The 16,442-nt window shown below is 54.3% G+C and overlaps 1 protein-coding gene, 1 long non-coding RNA gene and 1 other non-coding gene across 3 annotated transcripts; 2 read left to right on the top strand and 1 right to left on the bottom strand.

Moving 5' to 3' along the window:
- Nucleotides 1-322: 322 nt before the first annotated feature.
- Nucleotides 323-8,633, top strand: LOC119101048 (uncharacterized). The gene is made up of 4 exons (XM_037224295.1): nt 323-430; nt 3,749-3,978; nt 4,384-4,525; nt 8,298-8,633. Exons 1-4 carry the CDS (start codon nt 410-412, stop codon nt 8,466-8,468), a joined length of 564 nt encoding a protein of 187 aa, XP_037080190.1. The 5' UTR covers nt 323-409; the 3' UTR covers nt 8,469-8,633.
- A 107-nt stretch (nt 8,634-8,740) lies between these two features.
- LOC119101049 (uncharacterized) lies at nt 8,741-16,275 on the bottom strand. Its single transcript, XR_005094498.1, has 9 exons — nt 15,964-16,275; nt 15,181-15,274; nt 14,716-14,770; nt 14,281-14,329; nt 13,996-14,090; nt 11,994-12,089; nt 11,369-11,456; nt 9,464-9,593; nt 8,741-9,095 (listed from the first exon to the last, which is right to left on the bottom strand). It is a non-coding gene; the product is annotated as an uncharacterized LOC119101049 (long non-coding RNA).
- LOC119101869 (U4atac minor spliceosomal RNA) lies at nt 12,348-12,465 on the top strand. The gene has a single exon (XR_005094627.1). It is a non-coding gene; the product is annotated as a U4atac minor spliceosomal RNA (small nuclear RNA).
- Nucleotides 16,276-16,442: the final 167 nt, after the last annotated feature.

Genomic DNA, 16,442 nt, shown 5'->3' with positions numbered 1-16,442 from the left:
TTTCATTATTTCCGTCGCGTCAACGCCCATAGCCCAGCACCAAGCCCAGCGCCTCACACGCCTTGACGTCCGCGACGGCGGATGCGGGCCGGCGCCCGGCTCCGAGACGCTGGCGTCATTTCTCGGGATCGGCGGAGCGGCGACACGGCCCTGGACGGCCGGCCAGCCCCGCTGGATTTACGGCCAGCGTCACACCTTGAACCCGGACCTGCAGGCCAGAGGCGAGTCACGTCGGGACGGTCGGCGCCGCGGGACCCGCCGGGATCGGCCTCTCCGCGGCCGCCAGACGGAGTCGTCACGTGACCGGCCCGACGGCCAATCAGCGCGCTCGCCAGCGCAGTCGGCGGTACTTGAGAGGCTTGGTGAGCCGCCGCGGAATCGGTTTCGCCAGTGTGTGACGATCTACAGCATGAAGGTCTTCGCTCTGTTGGTAAGTACAGCCTCTCGGTTTTGGAGGGCCAGGTGATGGTCGAGCGGCGGATGCGTATAAGACTGACGCGAAAGATCGAGCTTCACTCTTAAGCCGGAGCTCGTTTGACGACGATTGGACACCTTTCGAGGATCTTTGCTAATGGGCTGCTTTTTTCTTCCTATGAAGTTTTCATTGTTTGTACCGACCCGTGTCCAAGTTCTCTTCGTATCTTCTCTATCGTACCGCATTGCCAGTAAATGTGCCTGCTGCATAGCAGAACGCGACCCTGACACGGCCGAGTGAAAGTAAATGATTGTATATCATTCGTCTGATGTCGCACGTGGGCCAAACCCACGAGGACATCGTTATGCTTTTTGCCGAGAGCTAAAATATGGGAATTCCAGGTGGCAGTCATGTCGAGAAGCACGCCGTGCCTTTCCAGGATGGGACCTTCCTATATGCACTATGGCCACACAGAAGCAAATAGAGAACGCTATTGGTTGAAAGGGTGTCAATTCACAATCGTAACAAGCTCTTCCGATCTTTTGTGTCATGGGTGGTTGGCGGGTGTTTCAAAAAAGTGTATTCACGTCTTTCCATCCGGCTCCAAGAGCTCACATTTTTCGATAGATGTGTGCCGTCGTAATATTCACACGTGTGTTTACAGCAGTCTCAAGTTCCAAAATCAAATCTGAGAGGCTGCATGGTGCATTTTCACCGTCTTATTGTATCAGACGGGACGCACTGGTTGCCGTATCCTCACATCATCACGTGCCGCCGATCTGGGTCACCTCGAACCGGTCAGAACCAAGGTGACCAGGTACATCTGCACGCGGCCGCCAGTTCTCCTGAAATCATGACGACGCACTTCCCTGAAAGCTTCGTCGTCTACGCGCTACCTCAGTTCCGTTGGCTACCCGCACAGCGAAATCGGCTTCTGAAATTAAGCCGTAAACCCAGTTCGGCGTAGACACGAACTGCCGGCACTGCAAATTTCACTGAACAGGAACTGAACACCGGACCAATCTGACAAAAACAAAATCAGAGGCCGGGAGAATGACTCTGCGAAACCCTGACTGCAGATGAGTTTACTGATCACGTCGCCGGGGCTCTGCCGGAGTTGGCCCGCGGCGCCATCTCCCAGGCACGTCTGCGGACGACTGTGCACGCGGAAATCCGCAGCTCTGGCACACACACAGCGCAGTGATGCACGCAGCAATTCACAGTCTCCGGTCCTTGGCCCATCGAGCGTCACAGTCCGCTCTCACGGCTGGCTGAAGGCCGACCTGCTGAGCGCAGCGTCCGGACAAGTGCGGTGTCGAGGGGTGTGCTTTTGCATTATGCATTGCAGGATCCCATCACAGTGGCGGAGTCCTGCCGTGGAAATCCCCGCACTGACACACGTCGCGGATTATCCTTGATCCCCGCACCCTCCTGCTGCGGAGATCACAGTCCTGACGCACGTCGCGGATTATCCTGATCCCCGCACCCTCCTGCTGCGGAGATCACGGTCCTGACGCACGTCGCGGATTATCCTGATCCCCGCACCCTCCTGCTGCGGAGATCCCGGTCCTGACGCACGTCGCGGATTATCCTGATCCCCGCACCCTCCTGCTGCGGGGATCACGGTCCTGACGCACGTCGCGGATTATCTTGATCCCCACGTCCCTCCTGCTGCGGAGATCCCAGTCCTGACGCACGTCGCGGATTATCTCGATCCCCGCACCCTCCTGCTGCGGAGATCACAGTCCTGACGCACGTCACGGATTATCCTGATCCCCGACCCCTCCTGCTGTGGGGATCCCAGTCCTGACGCACGTCACGGATTATCCTGACTCCAAAACACAGAATCCAGTCGCGGCTCCAGCGCCTGTCTCAAAACCTGGTGTGGAAAACGCCATCTGTCCGGCGCTGCGCTGCAGCAGCGGTCCCCGCTAGGTCCGAAGGCCACTGCGTGCCCCCTCCGCACGTGTCCGCCCTCTTCGTTTCGAGGACCGGCTACGGATCGGCTCGCGCATGGTATTTGTTGGCGCGCGTTGGTAATGCTTGGCAGCGTTCCATTCCAACTGTGCCGCTAAATGAGCCGGTAAATGGCACGGCCTTGCCACGGACACGTGCCGTTCCTCGACTTCCGAAAACCTGAAGGAACAAAAGGGTTAATACGCATGCCGCAGATGAAATGCATCTCCGTGGCAAGCCTTTGGGACCAATTCAATGCATGAACGCAGTCGCATAAAACTGATTACTTTTATCAGCACAAGAGCTTTTCTACAGCGTAATGATATGCAGATTGCAGATGCATGCTAGCAACCAACACATGCCCAGAAACGACGCCAGAGTATAAGCTTACGTCAGCTAACACACCGCATCAGCAAACACCACGAGTGCCCACCATCAAATACTTCCCTTCACCATGATCATCTTGCACGCGACCAGCTACGAACATCCTCGCCAGAACCCCCCCCCCCCCCCTCCACAGATAATGTACAGTGGTAACCGAAGTGTCCTGCCTGCAAATGCTTGCAAGTATAGCGAAACACATACACACGAGGTCAATTGCATTCCACGTGACTTAGCGAAGGTTCAATGCTGACCGGTTGTTTGGCACCTCCCACAGAATGTCACACTTTCACTTTTTAAGCCACGTTCGGGATTCCCGACCACCCACTGTCTGTGCAGGCGTTAAAGGCAGATGGCGGGTAAATTGGTCATAATTCGTTCGAGTATACCATTTATATATTATATACTTTAGATGGTTTCGGGGAGTCACACAAGGGATATACTTGAACATGGTAGTCACAAAAACATACGGGAGGAGCAAATGTCCCAAAGTGCTTTGGGCTAATCATCTAGCCTTTTCTTCCCTCCCCCCCCTCTCTCTCTCTCTCTCTCTCTCTCTCTCTCTCTCTCTCTCTCTCTCTCTCTCTCTCTCTCTCTCTCTCTCTCTCTCTCTCTCTCTCTCTCTCATTCTTTCCTCTCTCTCCCTCTCTCCCTCCCCTCCCTTCTATACCTGACAGTAGATTTCATTGCTTTCCTGTTCTGCTTTTTTGTACATCTTTCTCCTGGCACATTCAAGCAGCAACGAATGTATTTCATAGGGCTCAAGAGCATTGCACTGAATTTGATAGAATTCCCTATGTGCATGTGGTGTTCTGTTAAATCCGTCGGCAATGGCCGCTCTCACTTTGCCAGCTGGCACCAGCTTTCAGATTCTTAAACCAGCGGTGTCGGAATTCCTTGACCTTGGTTACACGGCAGCGCCGGCCTTTCCGTGACCTCCGCGACGGCGTGCCCCTAACCCGGCAGCGCTGACCTCAGCCTGACCTTCATCGGCAGTGTCTGGCGGGCGCGGCGCTGGCCCGGCCAGAGAAGCTGGACGGGCTGCAGCACAGACTCGACGCGCACCACCACCACGACGCGCACGCGATCCCGGTGGCGCAGGTGCGCCAGGCGGCGCTGGATCTGCCAGCGCCGGAGCCGTACGAGGAGGACCAGGGCCCGCCGCGGCCCTACCAGTTCACCTACCAGGCCGGCCGCTACCCCAACCACGTGGACAGGACGCACAGGTCAGTCGCGTCAGGTCAAGCCGGGACGGGCGGCAGCTGGCGCTCGGGTGCGCCCACGCGACGCTGTCGGGGTCGCCGTGGGCGTGACCGTCTGCTCGAGTTGTGATGTCAGGAGTGAGTGAGCATGAGTGCCGTGTTGGTGCAACGGTGTCGGCAAGGCGCCAGATGAAGCAACAGCCGCCGGGAAAGCGGTCGGGTTGATTTGTGCATGAGGGACCGCGGCTTCGTTCATGTTTGTCGACCACCAAAAATACCACGCATCAGCGCCTGATCATCACCAAAATCAATCGCGTTCTGAAGCACACCATGCAGCAGGCTAACATTTGACTTCCGGAGAATGTTCGAACGGTTCGACTGTGCGCTCGAGTGTTGACCTCGTTAACGCATGGCTGTCGCGTGCCGCAGCGAGAGCCGCGGCACTGACGGCATCGTGGTCGGCACCTACGAGTACCTGGATCCGCTGAAGCGGGTCGTCAAGGTGGACTACACCGCCGACGAAGACGGCTTCCACCCCCGCGTGCAGGGCCCGGTGCCCCAGCCGCCCAGGGTAAGGGGCAGCGAGCGCCAGCTGGCAGGCCGGTGGCCGTGCTGACGGCCGGGGCCAGCTGCTGATCGGCACACACGCAGGGACGGCGTGGACCGCCTCGAAACTGCAGCGTTGCGAGATGCTGCCTAATCACCTGTTTCATAGTTGGTGTTTGGTGATACCAGCAATCCCACCTTATTTCCGCCCGCGGCCAGTCGTCTTCACGTCGGGACTTGATTCAACAGCCGGGTGCTACATATGGGTGCGACAGGTGTTGGAGCATTGGAGTGTGCAGCGTGGTAAGTCACCGAAACAAAACTAGCGTCCAAAGCGCCCCATCCGCCCTTGAAGGGCAACATTTTGGGCTCGAGGAATAATGTCAATTCGTAAGACCACGAGGATCAGTCCCCCATCTCACATACTAACGTTAGGCATTTGACGAGCAGTCTAAAAATCGCCCCAGGTCCAAAAATATCACTGAAGTCACAATTTGTTTCCTTATAAGCATCGCGCAGCTTGGCCCCTCATCCCCTATTTCTTCCAACTTCCCTCATGGATTCGCAAAATCATCGGTTACTACTTCAAATCACCGGTTTAGTCATTCTATTCGTTCACCAACGATTTCGTGTGAACGGCGTTGAGCACTGAACTATTCGCGAGCATGGGGTGCACGTCATGAATTCGTTCAGCCACGCCGTGATCTCCTCAGTGCCCAAGCCTGGGATGCTGCCATTACACTGCATGTTTCGGCGCTGCAGTCTCGGTGTTATCGTCTTGTGCCTCTCTGCAGTTTTGCCGCTATCATCCGGTACCGATGCTACAGTCGTCCTGTCCGTCCCATCCCGGCGCCGCACTCCCATTTATCGAAGGCATCCAAGGTTATTATCAAAGGGAGTGTTCCATATTTCTATGGGGCCTTGAACTGAAAAGGCCATCTTGACAAAATTTCGGCACAGATCACAGCCCTGCCCTTCTTAAGGCTTAACCCTCCAGTGTCTGAGCTACGCGCCCGGGGAAATGGGGGCTGTTTTGGGAGGAGTATTTCGAGGTCATCCTAGCATTTATAACATCATAATAACATCAACGTCATTCAAGCCCTGCCATTTCAAAGTCCTGCGGCGATCAAGGCCGAGGAAAATATAATGCTTGCATCGTTCATATCTGGCATTCATAAGCACGATGTCCAGGTATAACGACCACCAACTGGTTCTCAATCAATAGCGTGCAAGGTACCATGACGTAATTAAACAATGACGTGTCGATGAGCACATGTACTGAATAGAGAAATTGTGTTGTCTAGAGCAGTCAGTTCTACCTAAAATTGTACCAACAGTTAGAAGTGAGCTTGTTTCATCGCATCTCATGCTTGCTTCAGTATCTTCAATTGTGAAACATTCCCTTTAATGCTTCCCTTGTTCATACAATGTGGTCAGAAGGGGTCGTGCGGGCCCTTCCAAATACCCGTGCTGTGCGGTCACCGCTTATAACGCCGTTACCATAGGACAGACAATGTGGTCAGAAGAGGTTGTGCGGGCCCTATCAAACATCCGTGCGGCGCGATCACCGCTAACAGCATCGTTATCGTAGGACAAACTTGGCTTAAAGGGAGTGTCCCACCTTTGGGACATATTTCAAAAACATACTATGGTGAAGCCTCATGCCCACTTGCGTCAAATGATGGCACTGGGTAGTACCACCATCAATGCATGATGAGATGAATTATAATCGTTTTCAAGTCCAAATTACGCTAATGAGGCTTTGAAATGGCACTACATTTCTTCCTTTCTTGGTAACCCCGAAGTGTATCCAGAGTCCCGGACAATCGCAGTTGCGACCGCTGTCATTACAACCGCCATCGTCACGACGACAGAATCTGCTCAGGGCCGTTGCCAGAAGTGCCACTTGAGCTGTTTAACCCGCGCATTGCGCACTTGCGGGCTGCGTGAAAAATACCACAAATGTCGAGTGGCTCCCTACTGGTATAAATGACGGTCAGTACAAACGGGCGTTTATGATTGGCACAACGGGCGGCAAGGGCCAGTACCGAGAAGCGTATTCGTTGGAGTTGGAGCCAGTTCATCACTATAGACCATGTAATTGGTTCGCCCTTTCCCAAAGCCGAAACGCGCCTGGAAAAGAGACGCCGTGCTAAGCGTTATGATTGTAGGAGAGAAATCAAAGGTATAGTATAAAGCCTCGTTGAATTCGCGAGATAACAGCTCCACGCTCGCATCTCTTTCTTTCTGAAGTATTTTAAACGTTCGTAGCTTTACTACGCAAGCATTCTGACAAGTAGGTGTTATTACAGAGACGCACGTTGGAAAAAGCAAGGCAAATCAAATCTCTTACTTTCATAGTGATGAGCAGGTAGCCCAATGATATTTCTCCCGCAGGAGCGGCTACTTTTAATCAAAATTCTGAGCTATCCCGAGATCTCAAGCAAACTGATAGTAACGATCAAATGGGACACGCGTGATCCAACAATAAGTGAAAGTACAAGAAGTTGGCACACTCCCTTTAACCAGCAGAGTTTTAAGGCTGTGACGGTTAATGGCTGGCCTACGCGAAAACTGGAAAACTGTGCGGATTTAGCACTCGTCAAATCAAAGATCGAGAAGCCTGGACGCCAGCGGCCTGGCAGTTTGATAGCCACATGCCGGTGGAGATAATCGTTCGGCTTTACGCCCGTCTTGATACCTAGCTTCAAACGGACTTTTTTATCACAGACGGGTCACAAATATCAATCCCTATCAGCGCCATCAGGACGCCGTCAGAGGCCTCAAGCTCGTGCCGCGCCGTACCACTCACAGGTCCGCACCCGCTAACCGCCCGTCCGCGACGCGGCGCCTCGAAAATTCCTAGCCGCAGGTCGCGGGTGACCTTCACCGCTGGCAGAGGGCACAGATCACGGCCGCCGGCCACGGGCCCGACGGCCGGAGACGCCTCTTCACAGCGAACACACCATGCCCATGGCTCCGTAATCCGTCATGGGGCCGATTTTAGAACTGCGCAGATCGCGGGATGCATTTTGAGAACTGGCTTACGTCCCGTGATGTACAGATACACGATTGGGAGAGGCCCCCTTAACAACATTCCTGTAAGATGAGCCCGGTAGACAATCCGGTAAGGCTCAACACTTAAACACCGAGTGGGAGGAGACTCATTTTTTTTTTTAGCAGACGCCACAACACAGCCCAGCAAAAGTTCCCAATGGGGTACGCGCACACCTACCTCGAAGGCGCGACAATGGTGTGAATAGGCTTTTCATACAACAATCTAAACGCGAAGGGGTCTTCCGCCCAACGTATCCCACGCTTGCCACATCTGTTAGTCACGTGGTTTTTCTGGAAGCCCCAACCAGTTCACAGTAAAGCTTAGCCCAAGAGCCGCGTTTATATCCGGCTAGAACCGACCAGACGGGTTTTGCGACATGCTAATGCCCAGGGAGTTGCGCCTCCCGCAACCGATGACGAGAATAGCCGACGTCAACATGTCAAGAACGTACGCTGGGAACGTGTAAGTACCTGTCTTTAGCTTCGTTCCTTACCATACCTCCCACCCAAGCCACCGTTCCCGCAGTCGCGTTACAAAACCTGCCAGGCAGCTTATTGAGGATGAAGTGCTCACAGCCCATTCCGAACCAATCAATGCAAGCGAGCAGTGTGACGCACCCCAGCTAATCCAGAGCCCCCTGCGGTCTGCAGTCCACCTGCACACGCGGTGCGTGATTAATCCGTCAACCCACCCACGCACTCCCGCCCGCCACGTGACGGGAGTCCGGTCGTCGTTGCAGGAGTCAGCGGCGGTGGCGCGTGCGCGGGAGAACTTCTTCACGCGCTCGGCGCAGATCGCGGCCGAACACGCCCGGATCGGTCAGGAGCACGCTGCGCTGCGGGCCGCCGCTGAGGCCAAGCGGGCGCAAGACGAGGCCGAGGCCGCCAGGCAGGACCAGTACACCGTCTGATCGGCTGCCGGCCCGCTCTTGTCAGCGGCGTCGGGACGCGCCCGCCTCTCTCCGCTCCGCCGGTTGCGGCCTTCTCACCGGGCACCGCGCCACTGTCTCGCGTCTCATTTACATTCAGCTATCATATCGTCCGTCCAGAGGGCAAATATACTGCCGTCCGCTCCCTCACGTGTCTTCTTCTGGCCGCCGTGTCTACTGCGCCCCGTGCGCCCACGGCGCTGAGCGCCGAGCCGTGTAGAGAAACAGCTGCTTGAGGTCAAATGCACGCTGACGGCGGCGCGTGTGCTCAGCCGTCCGCAGCATCCACAGAATGCTGTATATGGCCGTAAACAACGTCTCAGCTCACATGTGTATTTTTCATAACCTGAGAACAAACATACGGACACAGGCCCTGGGCCGGCTCCGCACCAATCACACGCTAAAAGCTGCCCGGAAATAACACTTCGAACGATAGCAGTTAATGGTGAAAGGCCTGTTACCAGTTATCTTAAGGTGTTAATAATCTTAAGTAGCTTTTAAATGTTTAGGGCAACTTGCCTTTTATTATTTCCAAGAGCCACACAATCTTACCATCCCGCAGCAGTGCTGTCCCCTGTCCCGCGGCATCCAGTCACGCTCGGTCGTGTTCTGAGGCAAAACGGTTACAACCATTGTAACGCTGGCTTTGAATGGTATACTTCAATCAAATTCCAATGCCTTCGCCTCCCTCGCAATACTACTCTTATACGGATACTCTGCACATCACGTGTACCTTATGTACGTACTCAATAAAATGGTGGAAAGGGGACGAAAAACTACACAAGATAGGAAAGCAGTTGAAAACGTATTGACACGCATGCATTCATTTTCTGGGCCGTCTCAGTCTGACACTTATATTTCATCACTTAACACAGGCGGGAGCAGATCCAAATCAGTTTGGCTCTCTGATGACAACCTGGGTGGGGTGGGGAGGTGGGGTGGGGGGGGGGGGGGGGAGGAGGGGAGACCAGACACACCCTCGCCAGATGTGGCCGCCTCATTGCTCAGCAGCAGTCGTCCCTCAGTCCTCAGTCCAGAAGAGTCCTCAGCACCTGAGTCGTCCCTTCCTAGGCGGGAGGCAGGCGCCAGGGTCGCGTCCGGCGTCACCTGCCGGGACAACGCCTGCGTCACGCTCCACACACCCAGACCGGCCGGAAGCCGACCGACACTGCCAACTCAGCTCTCATAATCGCGGCACACGGGGTCCTGCCGCACCGCCGCCGCCCACGCCACGCCCCCAGGGTAGTCTGAATTGAGTTACGCCGCACGCGCGGCGCCCCGCTCATCGGACTCGCAGCGGCCGCACGCGGAGCCTTCCAGCCAGAGGCGGCGGGCCTCGCCTCCGCGCCCGCGGCCGTCCGGCCGCCAGCGCGTCCCAGGCGCCCGCCGCCCAGGGCCATTTCTGGTGGTCCGCCCGTCACCTCGGACGGCGCCCTGCTAGGGCGTCCCGCCGCACCGGCGAGCGTGCCTTGTCTCAGACCTTCCCAGGGGTGGTGGGGGAGCATCCAGGTGCTCGACAGTGACCCCTAGAGCGGACGTGGGGGCGTGGCCAGGCGACGGGGCGCGGCCACCCTTGCCATTTTTCGTGTCATCAGGCTATGCTTGCCCGCGAACGAATTCATGTCGACACAGCACATTTACCCCCACACTGCATCATGTTATGCAAAAACACGGGAATGATATTTGCTTCAAATACAATATCACACTTGTACCATTTTTCCAACAACCGTTAAATACAGCGAGGGAGACAAACGAATGACGACCAATTGCCCAGATTTCTTCAACGAAATCCGCCTGCACGTCATATAACCTGCAGTTTTGCCTCAATGCCTGGTCGCAACGGATGGCACCAACATGTTTTGCCTCATGATCCGACTGGACCCTGCATAAAACAATGGTAAGTCTCCAGTTCGCGACCACATGCCCCGGACCTCCCCCAACTGCTCGAGACATGGTGCGCATTTCTCCATGACCTGACAGGGTGTGTTATCTACAATAAAAGTACAGCACCGAAACACCAAAAGCGCTATACTAAAGACGGTCAATAAACATCAATGCTCCGCTTCTATCCAGATGGCGCACGGCTCCCACGCCGAGAAGCTCAAGTGAAACCAGAGCTACTGCCCTGACCTGAATGTGGCAACGCCGGCTACGGACAGCCGGTTTTCGGGTCGGCAGCTCACCGACCTGGAACCGGCGCCAAGCCGGCCACCCGATTTTGTGATCAGATGATGGCTTAAGACCAATGCAAAGTGTGTGTGACCACCAAAGACCAATGCAAATCGGGTGTTGTTTCGGGTGTGGAGTGACTGATGTAATCTCCATCTTGGTAAATCAGCAATCCATTTAGATTAACCTCAATATCTCGAGATCGAAACACAATTGCCGAGACCTCCGCAAATTTTGCAGCTTTGGCCAAGCATTTGGAAACATTCCAGAGCTTGCCAGACTAGGACTTTAGCCAAGGACGTGCCCGGGTAGCACCTAGCTGCCCCGTGCAATTGGCTAATCCTGGAGCAATGTCCATCAGAAACAATAATACTCTAGACTTCTCCCAATGACAGGCAATTATGTCTTATTGCCATTTTTGATGCTTTTCCACAAACCTACATTTTCCCACAGAACATACCGATTCTTTGGATTAGATACAGGTACATGTTTTTTAGCACTCCCAAAGTTTACACAAAGACAAATACTGCAAAAAGCTAGCATCATTTGATACCATTCGTACTCTCCCTGCAGTGTACAACCTACAAAACTACTTGGCGTGCAGCAATTATCCTAAAAAAATACGATCTAGTGTGGATCAGTTATTAAAACAATTAGTTCTTATTTCTAATTTTGGTCATCATGGCTTATGTGTGAACCAGCTGGCTACTCACCAAGGGCTCAGGACGTGTCGGATCAGCAGCAGGATCTTGCCGCCTGCACCGTCTGGTCTGTGCGCCTTGGAGTCACGTTCTAAGTCACCTGCCGGGACAACGCCTGCGTCACGCTCCACACACCCAGACCGACCGGAAGCCGACCAACGCTGCCAACTCAGCTCTCATAATCGCGGCACACGGGGTCCTGCCGCACCGCCGCCGCCCACGCCACGCCCCCAGGGTAGTCTGAATTGAGTTACGCCGCACGCGCGGCGCCCCGCTCATCGGACTCGCAGCGGCCGCACGCGGAGCCTTCCAGCCAGAGGCGGCGGACCTCGCCTCCGCGCCCGCGGCCGTCCGGCCGCCGGCGCGTCCCAGGCGCCCGCCGCCCAGGGCCATTTCTGGTGGTCCGCCCGTCACCTCGGACGGCGCCCTGCTAGGGCGTCCCGCCGCACCGGCGAGCGTGCCTTGTCTCAGACCTTCCCAGGGGTGGTGGGGGAGCATCCAGGTGCTCGATAGTGACCCCTAGAGCGGACGTGGGGGCGCGGCCAGGCGACGGGGCGCGGCCACCCTTGCCATTTTTCGTGTCATCAGGTTATACCACAATTGACTGTTCTGTTTCCTCTAGCGTACCGATGCGTACCCTAGCTCGTGCATCCAGGCTCCCAGCTTCCAGCGGGCCGGGAGTGCTACCAAGTGACCCCGGGTCACTGGAAACGTGGCAGGTCAAGGTCCAGACCTGGGGACGGAAATGGATCATAGATGGCGCTGTGTTCACATGCTCTAGCCCACCCGCTAACTTCACAAAACAGGCTGGCACACATGTCGTACGGTGCTGCGCATTACAAACAAACCGTAGACAAACCTGCGTACGCCTGCCTCCCGGCATGCCACACACCACTGCTCAGGCTGCTCCACTCATAAACTACTCACTATTCGAAATCTAGCAATGACGACACACATATAGAATGACCTATACATAAGAGACGCTCGCGCGCCCGTCCTTGATCTAGGGGAAGCAAAGGTCACAGGATCGTTTTGTGATGGCCTTGGTGCTGACACCCTTATAAACGTCCCGCCTCCGGCACACGTGCCGTGTGGCAATTTCTGAAGCCCCCTTACTTCACAGGGGGTGGCCACGAGGGGAGCGGAAACTGAGGGATCGCGGGGCCGCCGTTAAGGGGCTACGCGGGCGCGACGTCAACATGGGACCGAATTTTGATAGCCCGCGGCGCGGGTTTTGATTGATGCTGTGAGCAAATCGGCAGATGCTTGTCACACGATTAAAAACGGAGATCTCGCCAATGGACTGGACGGTAATCCTGTCCTACATTTTCATTTTAATGTTGTGTGAATTGATATCGTAATGTCGCATTTCAAACCCTCCATGAAAAAATAAAAACGACACTTCCAAAAATAATCCTACTAAACCACGTTTTCCATCTCCAGCGCCATGTTCGTCGTGGCCGACGCGCATGAGTGTAAAGGGTTTTTGTAAAAGGAATATTCAAATGATAACAAATAAAATCGTTGTAATGGTTACCTGAAATTCATCAATGGGTAATGATTGCCCACATGTTTTCGTACCGCAGTAGTACGTATGTGGGGCGAAATGCGTAAATAAGGTAAAATGAGGACGGCAGGTGCCAAGAATATCGCTGTTGCTGTGCTATGATCTTTCGAAGTGTTGGTTAACTTGCAGATCTATGATGCTGGATGGATTAGGCAAAAAATGGTGCACAGAGAACAATACCCCGACCGCCTTATGTCTTTTTTAGACTATTTCCGAGCTGAGAAATGGGCTACGCCACCTTGACCGACAGAAATCGAAGAACTTGTCAGAAATCAGCCCATTTTACAGGAAATCTGCTCTCCTGAACTGAAATACCGCACACTGTATGCAAGTCTCTCGGGATCTGCCACTCACCACCCCCATAAGGGCAGGCCAACCCTGCATCCACCCTGACAACGCTCACTCTAAGATGTGCATTTTAACTTCTCGATGCGCGTCCCAGTGCGCTGCAAGCCCGTCTGGTACGCCGTATCTCAGCCCTACACTATGTTGTTGTATGGTGTACTCCCCTACACTGTCTCTAAACGCTTCCGGCTAGTTCTTCGGGATAAATCACTAGTGAATAGGTTACTCCGTCTTTCTGTCGGAGTCCGGTTGAAAGCGCATTTCAGCAATAATTTTGTAGCTCTGGTGCAACCCAACGCCATTTCCCAGCTGAAAAATGCTTCGTTGAATATGCTAGGTCGACAAAAATCGGCCTTACTAGAATATTTGTTTAACCCAGCCCGCGAAGAACAGCGCTTTCACGCCTCCGTAGCATGAGTACCATGACAAAGTCCCACGATGATGTCACAGCATCGCTACCCAGAATGCAGCAATGCGGGGGCTCGGGTAAAGGATTGCGACTTGAGAAAGGAGGTTATAACACCAATCCTGAAGCCGCCGCGTCCCAACCACACGACAGACCGTAAGAGCGGGGCTGCCCAGTCATTAATTTTTCGCTGCACGAGCGTAACTGATTCCGGGAAACGCTTCTTAAACCACGAGCCCCAGCTCGAGACGTTGCAGGCTCCGCACCCCGCCCCCAGCCGTGGGTAGCCCAGGCCGCAACCGCCCAGCAGATGCCACTGACCTGACGGCAGGACGCCCAGCGAGCACCGGCGATGTGAGAGCAGGGCCATCCCGTGCGGAGGGAGCGCAGACGGCGTCCGGCCGCGGCGCGGTGGCCTGGAAGTCGGCGCCAAGTCAGATGACGTAACCGGCACGCCGGCGAAACAGCAGCTCAACAAGACGTCAGGCTAACAGGGAAATATTTGTCTGCATCGCCGTAGCTAGAAGCGAGCTGGGTGTGTCATCATCGTAATCTGGAAGAACGCGACTCAAACGACGGCAGTTGACTCGACTCACGGCGACTCACCTGTGGAGACGAGTTGATCATCGTTCAGTAGATGTAGCCGATCTCGGGCCTGGGCAAAAACAAAACTCATTTAGGGACATGTCCATTAGAAACCAGCTGGTTTTCTATATCAGAAGACATAGGCAGCATAAGCAAGCCCCGTATTATATGTCATGCATATGTTTATACCAGCACATTCAGGCCAAGCAGAAGACGTTCACGGCATTTCCTTCTTCAGAATTGAACGCCACAAATTACAGTTCAAACGCCATTCCATGCCAATATCTAATGGCGAATTCTACGGAGACGTGGTCTACGTTTAGCACATATGATGGCAGAGACACCCCACCATCAGACTCGAAAGTTAAGCGCAGTCAAATCACTTTTGATCGCCATGATAAATCACCACCACAAATCACCATGATATCGCAACATGTATCTGCGTTAGAAACGTACCTTTTCAGTTGGATCAGACGATTTTTTTCTGACCCGTTGGTCAAACCAATGACACCTGTAGAGACACAGGCGTTAGTTTTAGCAGATCGACTGACGTTGAGCCAGGATTCGCGACGATGGGCGAAACGCACACTTAGAAAAATAGAAAAAGACGAAAGCTTTTGTCAAGCGCAATATTTTGACCAAACTCTGCATCGCAAAGCCGGAATGGATGCGCGTCAGCCAGTAAGTAGGGATGCTCAATTATCCGGCAGAGTTGAACAAATAGCCACTGTTAACTACGGGTCAAGATGCAAACAACTGTGCGCCAACACTGCCAAGCCACACCAGCATCGACCGCTGTAGCAGGACAGCTCGACAGTTACTCTCCGCAGAATTGAACGCCACGTAACCTTCGCACAGAATTCGTGGAGCTGGACTGCGGCGTACGATAGTGACGAAAGCCGACCGCGCTGCTGCGCTCACCTGGGCCGACCGCCTGCGGCCCGACTGCTGTCCGGGACTGGCAGTGGTGCACAGCACGCGCCAGATACTCCCACAAAGATACTGGGCGGAGAACCTGCCGAGGAAGAGTGGGCTTAACGCACGAGACATGAAGGACAGGCAACGAAGATGCATAGGGAACATGGGAAGCTGCATTCTACTTTTTAAAAAAGGGTGTGCACAACTGTTTTTAGCATTAAAGTATCATGTGGTAGAGACGAATCAAAAGTGATTAATATCATCCTCTTTTTGGGAGGTTCTCTCGTCCACGCAATGGAATCAAAAGCACGCGACTGCCTTCACAATTCGTACAACAAATTTCAAAACGGGCTAGTCGGCCGTTGGGTTCAAGAGCGGATGTCACCGCTGCACAGACCCTGAGCTCGCACGATGCGGCGCAATGTACGTTGGCGTGTCTGAGCGTCGCCAGCAATCGCTGACGACACAGGACACGCCGGCGGTCCCTATCCGCAGCATTGAACGCCACCGAACCGTAACACCGATTCCGTGGAGCTGGACTGCGACACGCCACCCGAGACCGGCCACACACACGGAGCCTCAGCGCGAATGGACCGCGGCACAGCACAGCACCGCGTCTCATGAGACACAACGGACACTTGCACGAGTTACACTACGTTAGTGGTAAGTGCCAGGTTGAAACATACCCACTGCCTCACGATCGACCAGAACACAAATCGCCATCTGCACCCTAAACTAGCCGCATGCTTAGCTACATTTCTCTCGCGTCACCTTCAATCGCCTTACCGATAACGAACAGGCGCTCTGGAGCACGGGCTTCAGAGTATTTCCTGGTCCAGAAAGACTTCAGCAGCTCATAGCCCCAGAAAGTCTGCAAATGCCACACGGTGTGAGCCGATTGTAAGCAGTCTTCCAACGGTGGTGGCACGCTTATTTCAGGCTAACAGGGAAACTTTCTGCATCGCCGAAGCTGGAAGCGAGCTGGGTGTGTTCATCATGAGTACACGTATCAGGTTGGAACCCGTTGGCAAAAACAGTGAGATCCGCGATCTTACCTCACGTGGATAAAGGTGTGAATGAAGAAGTCATCAGGCTTGGATTTATATTATGCTGTGCTACCCAAGTTCAGCCGGTCTGCGAAGGAAAAAATCATTGTCAAATGGCACCCTGTCCGTGCCAAACACGCTATCTGGACGAACAACAACGAATGATTCCCATCCATGAATGTAGACAAACTTCGTCCCGACAATCGCAGCGTAAGCGGG

Source organism: Pollicipes pollicipes, unplaced genomic scaffold (assembly GCF_011947565.3).
Source record: "Pollicipes pollicipes isolate AB1234 unplaced genomic scaffold, Ppol_2.1 Scaffold_4881;HRSCAF=5763_pilon_pilon_pilon, whole genome shotgun sequence".
Taxonomy (NCBI): Eukaryota; Metazoa; Arthropoda; class Thecostraca; order Pollicipedomorpha; family Pollicipedidae; genus Pollicipes; species Pollicipes pollicipes.
This window is presented reverse-complemented; position numbering and strand designations above follow the sequence as displayed.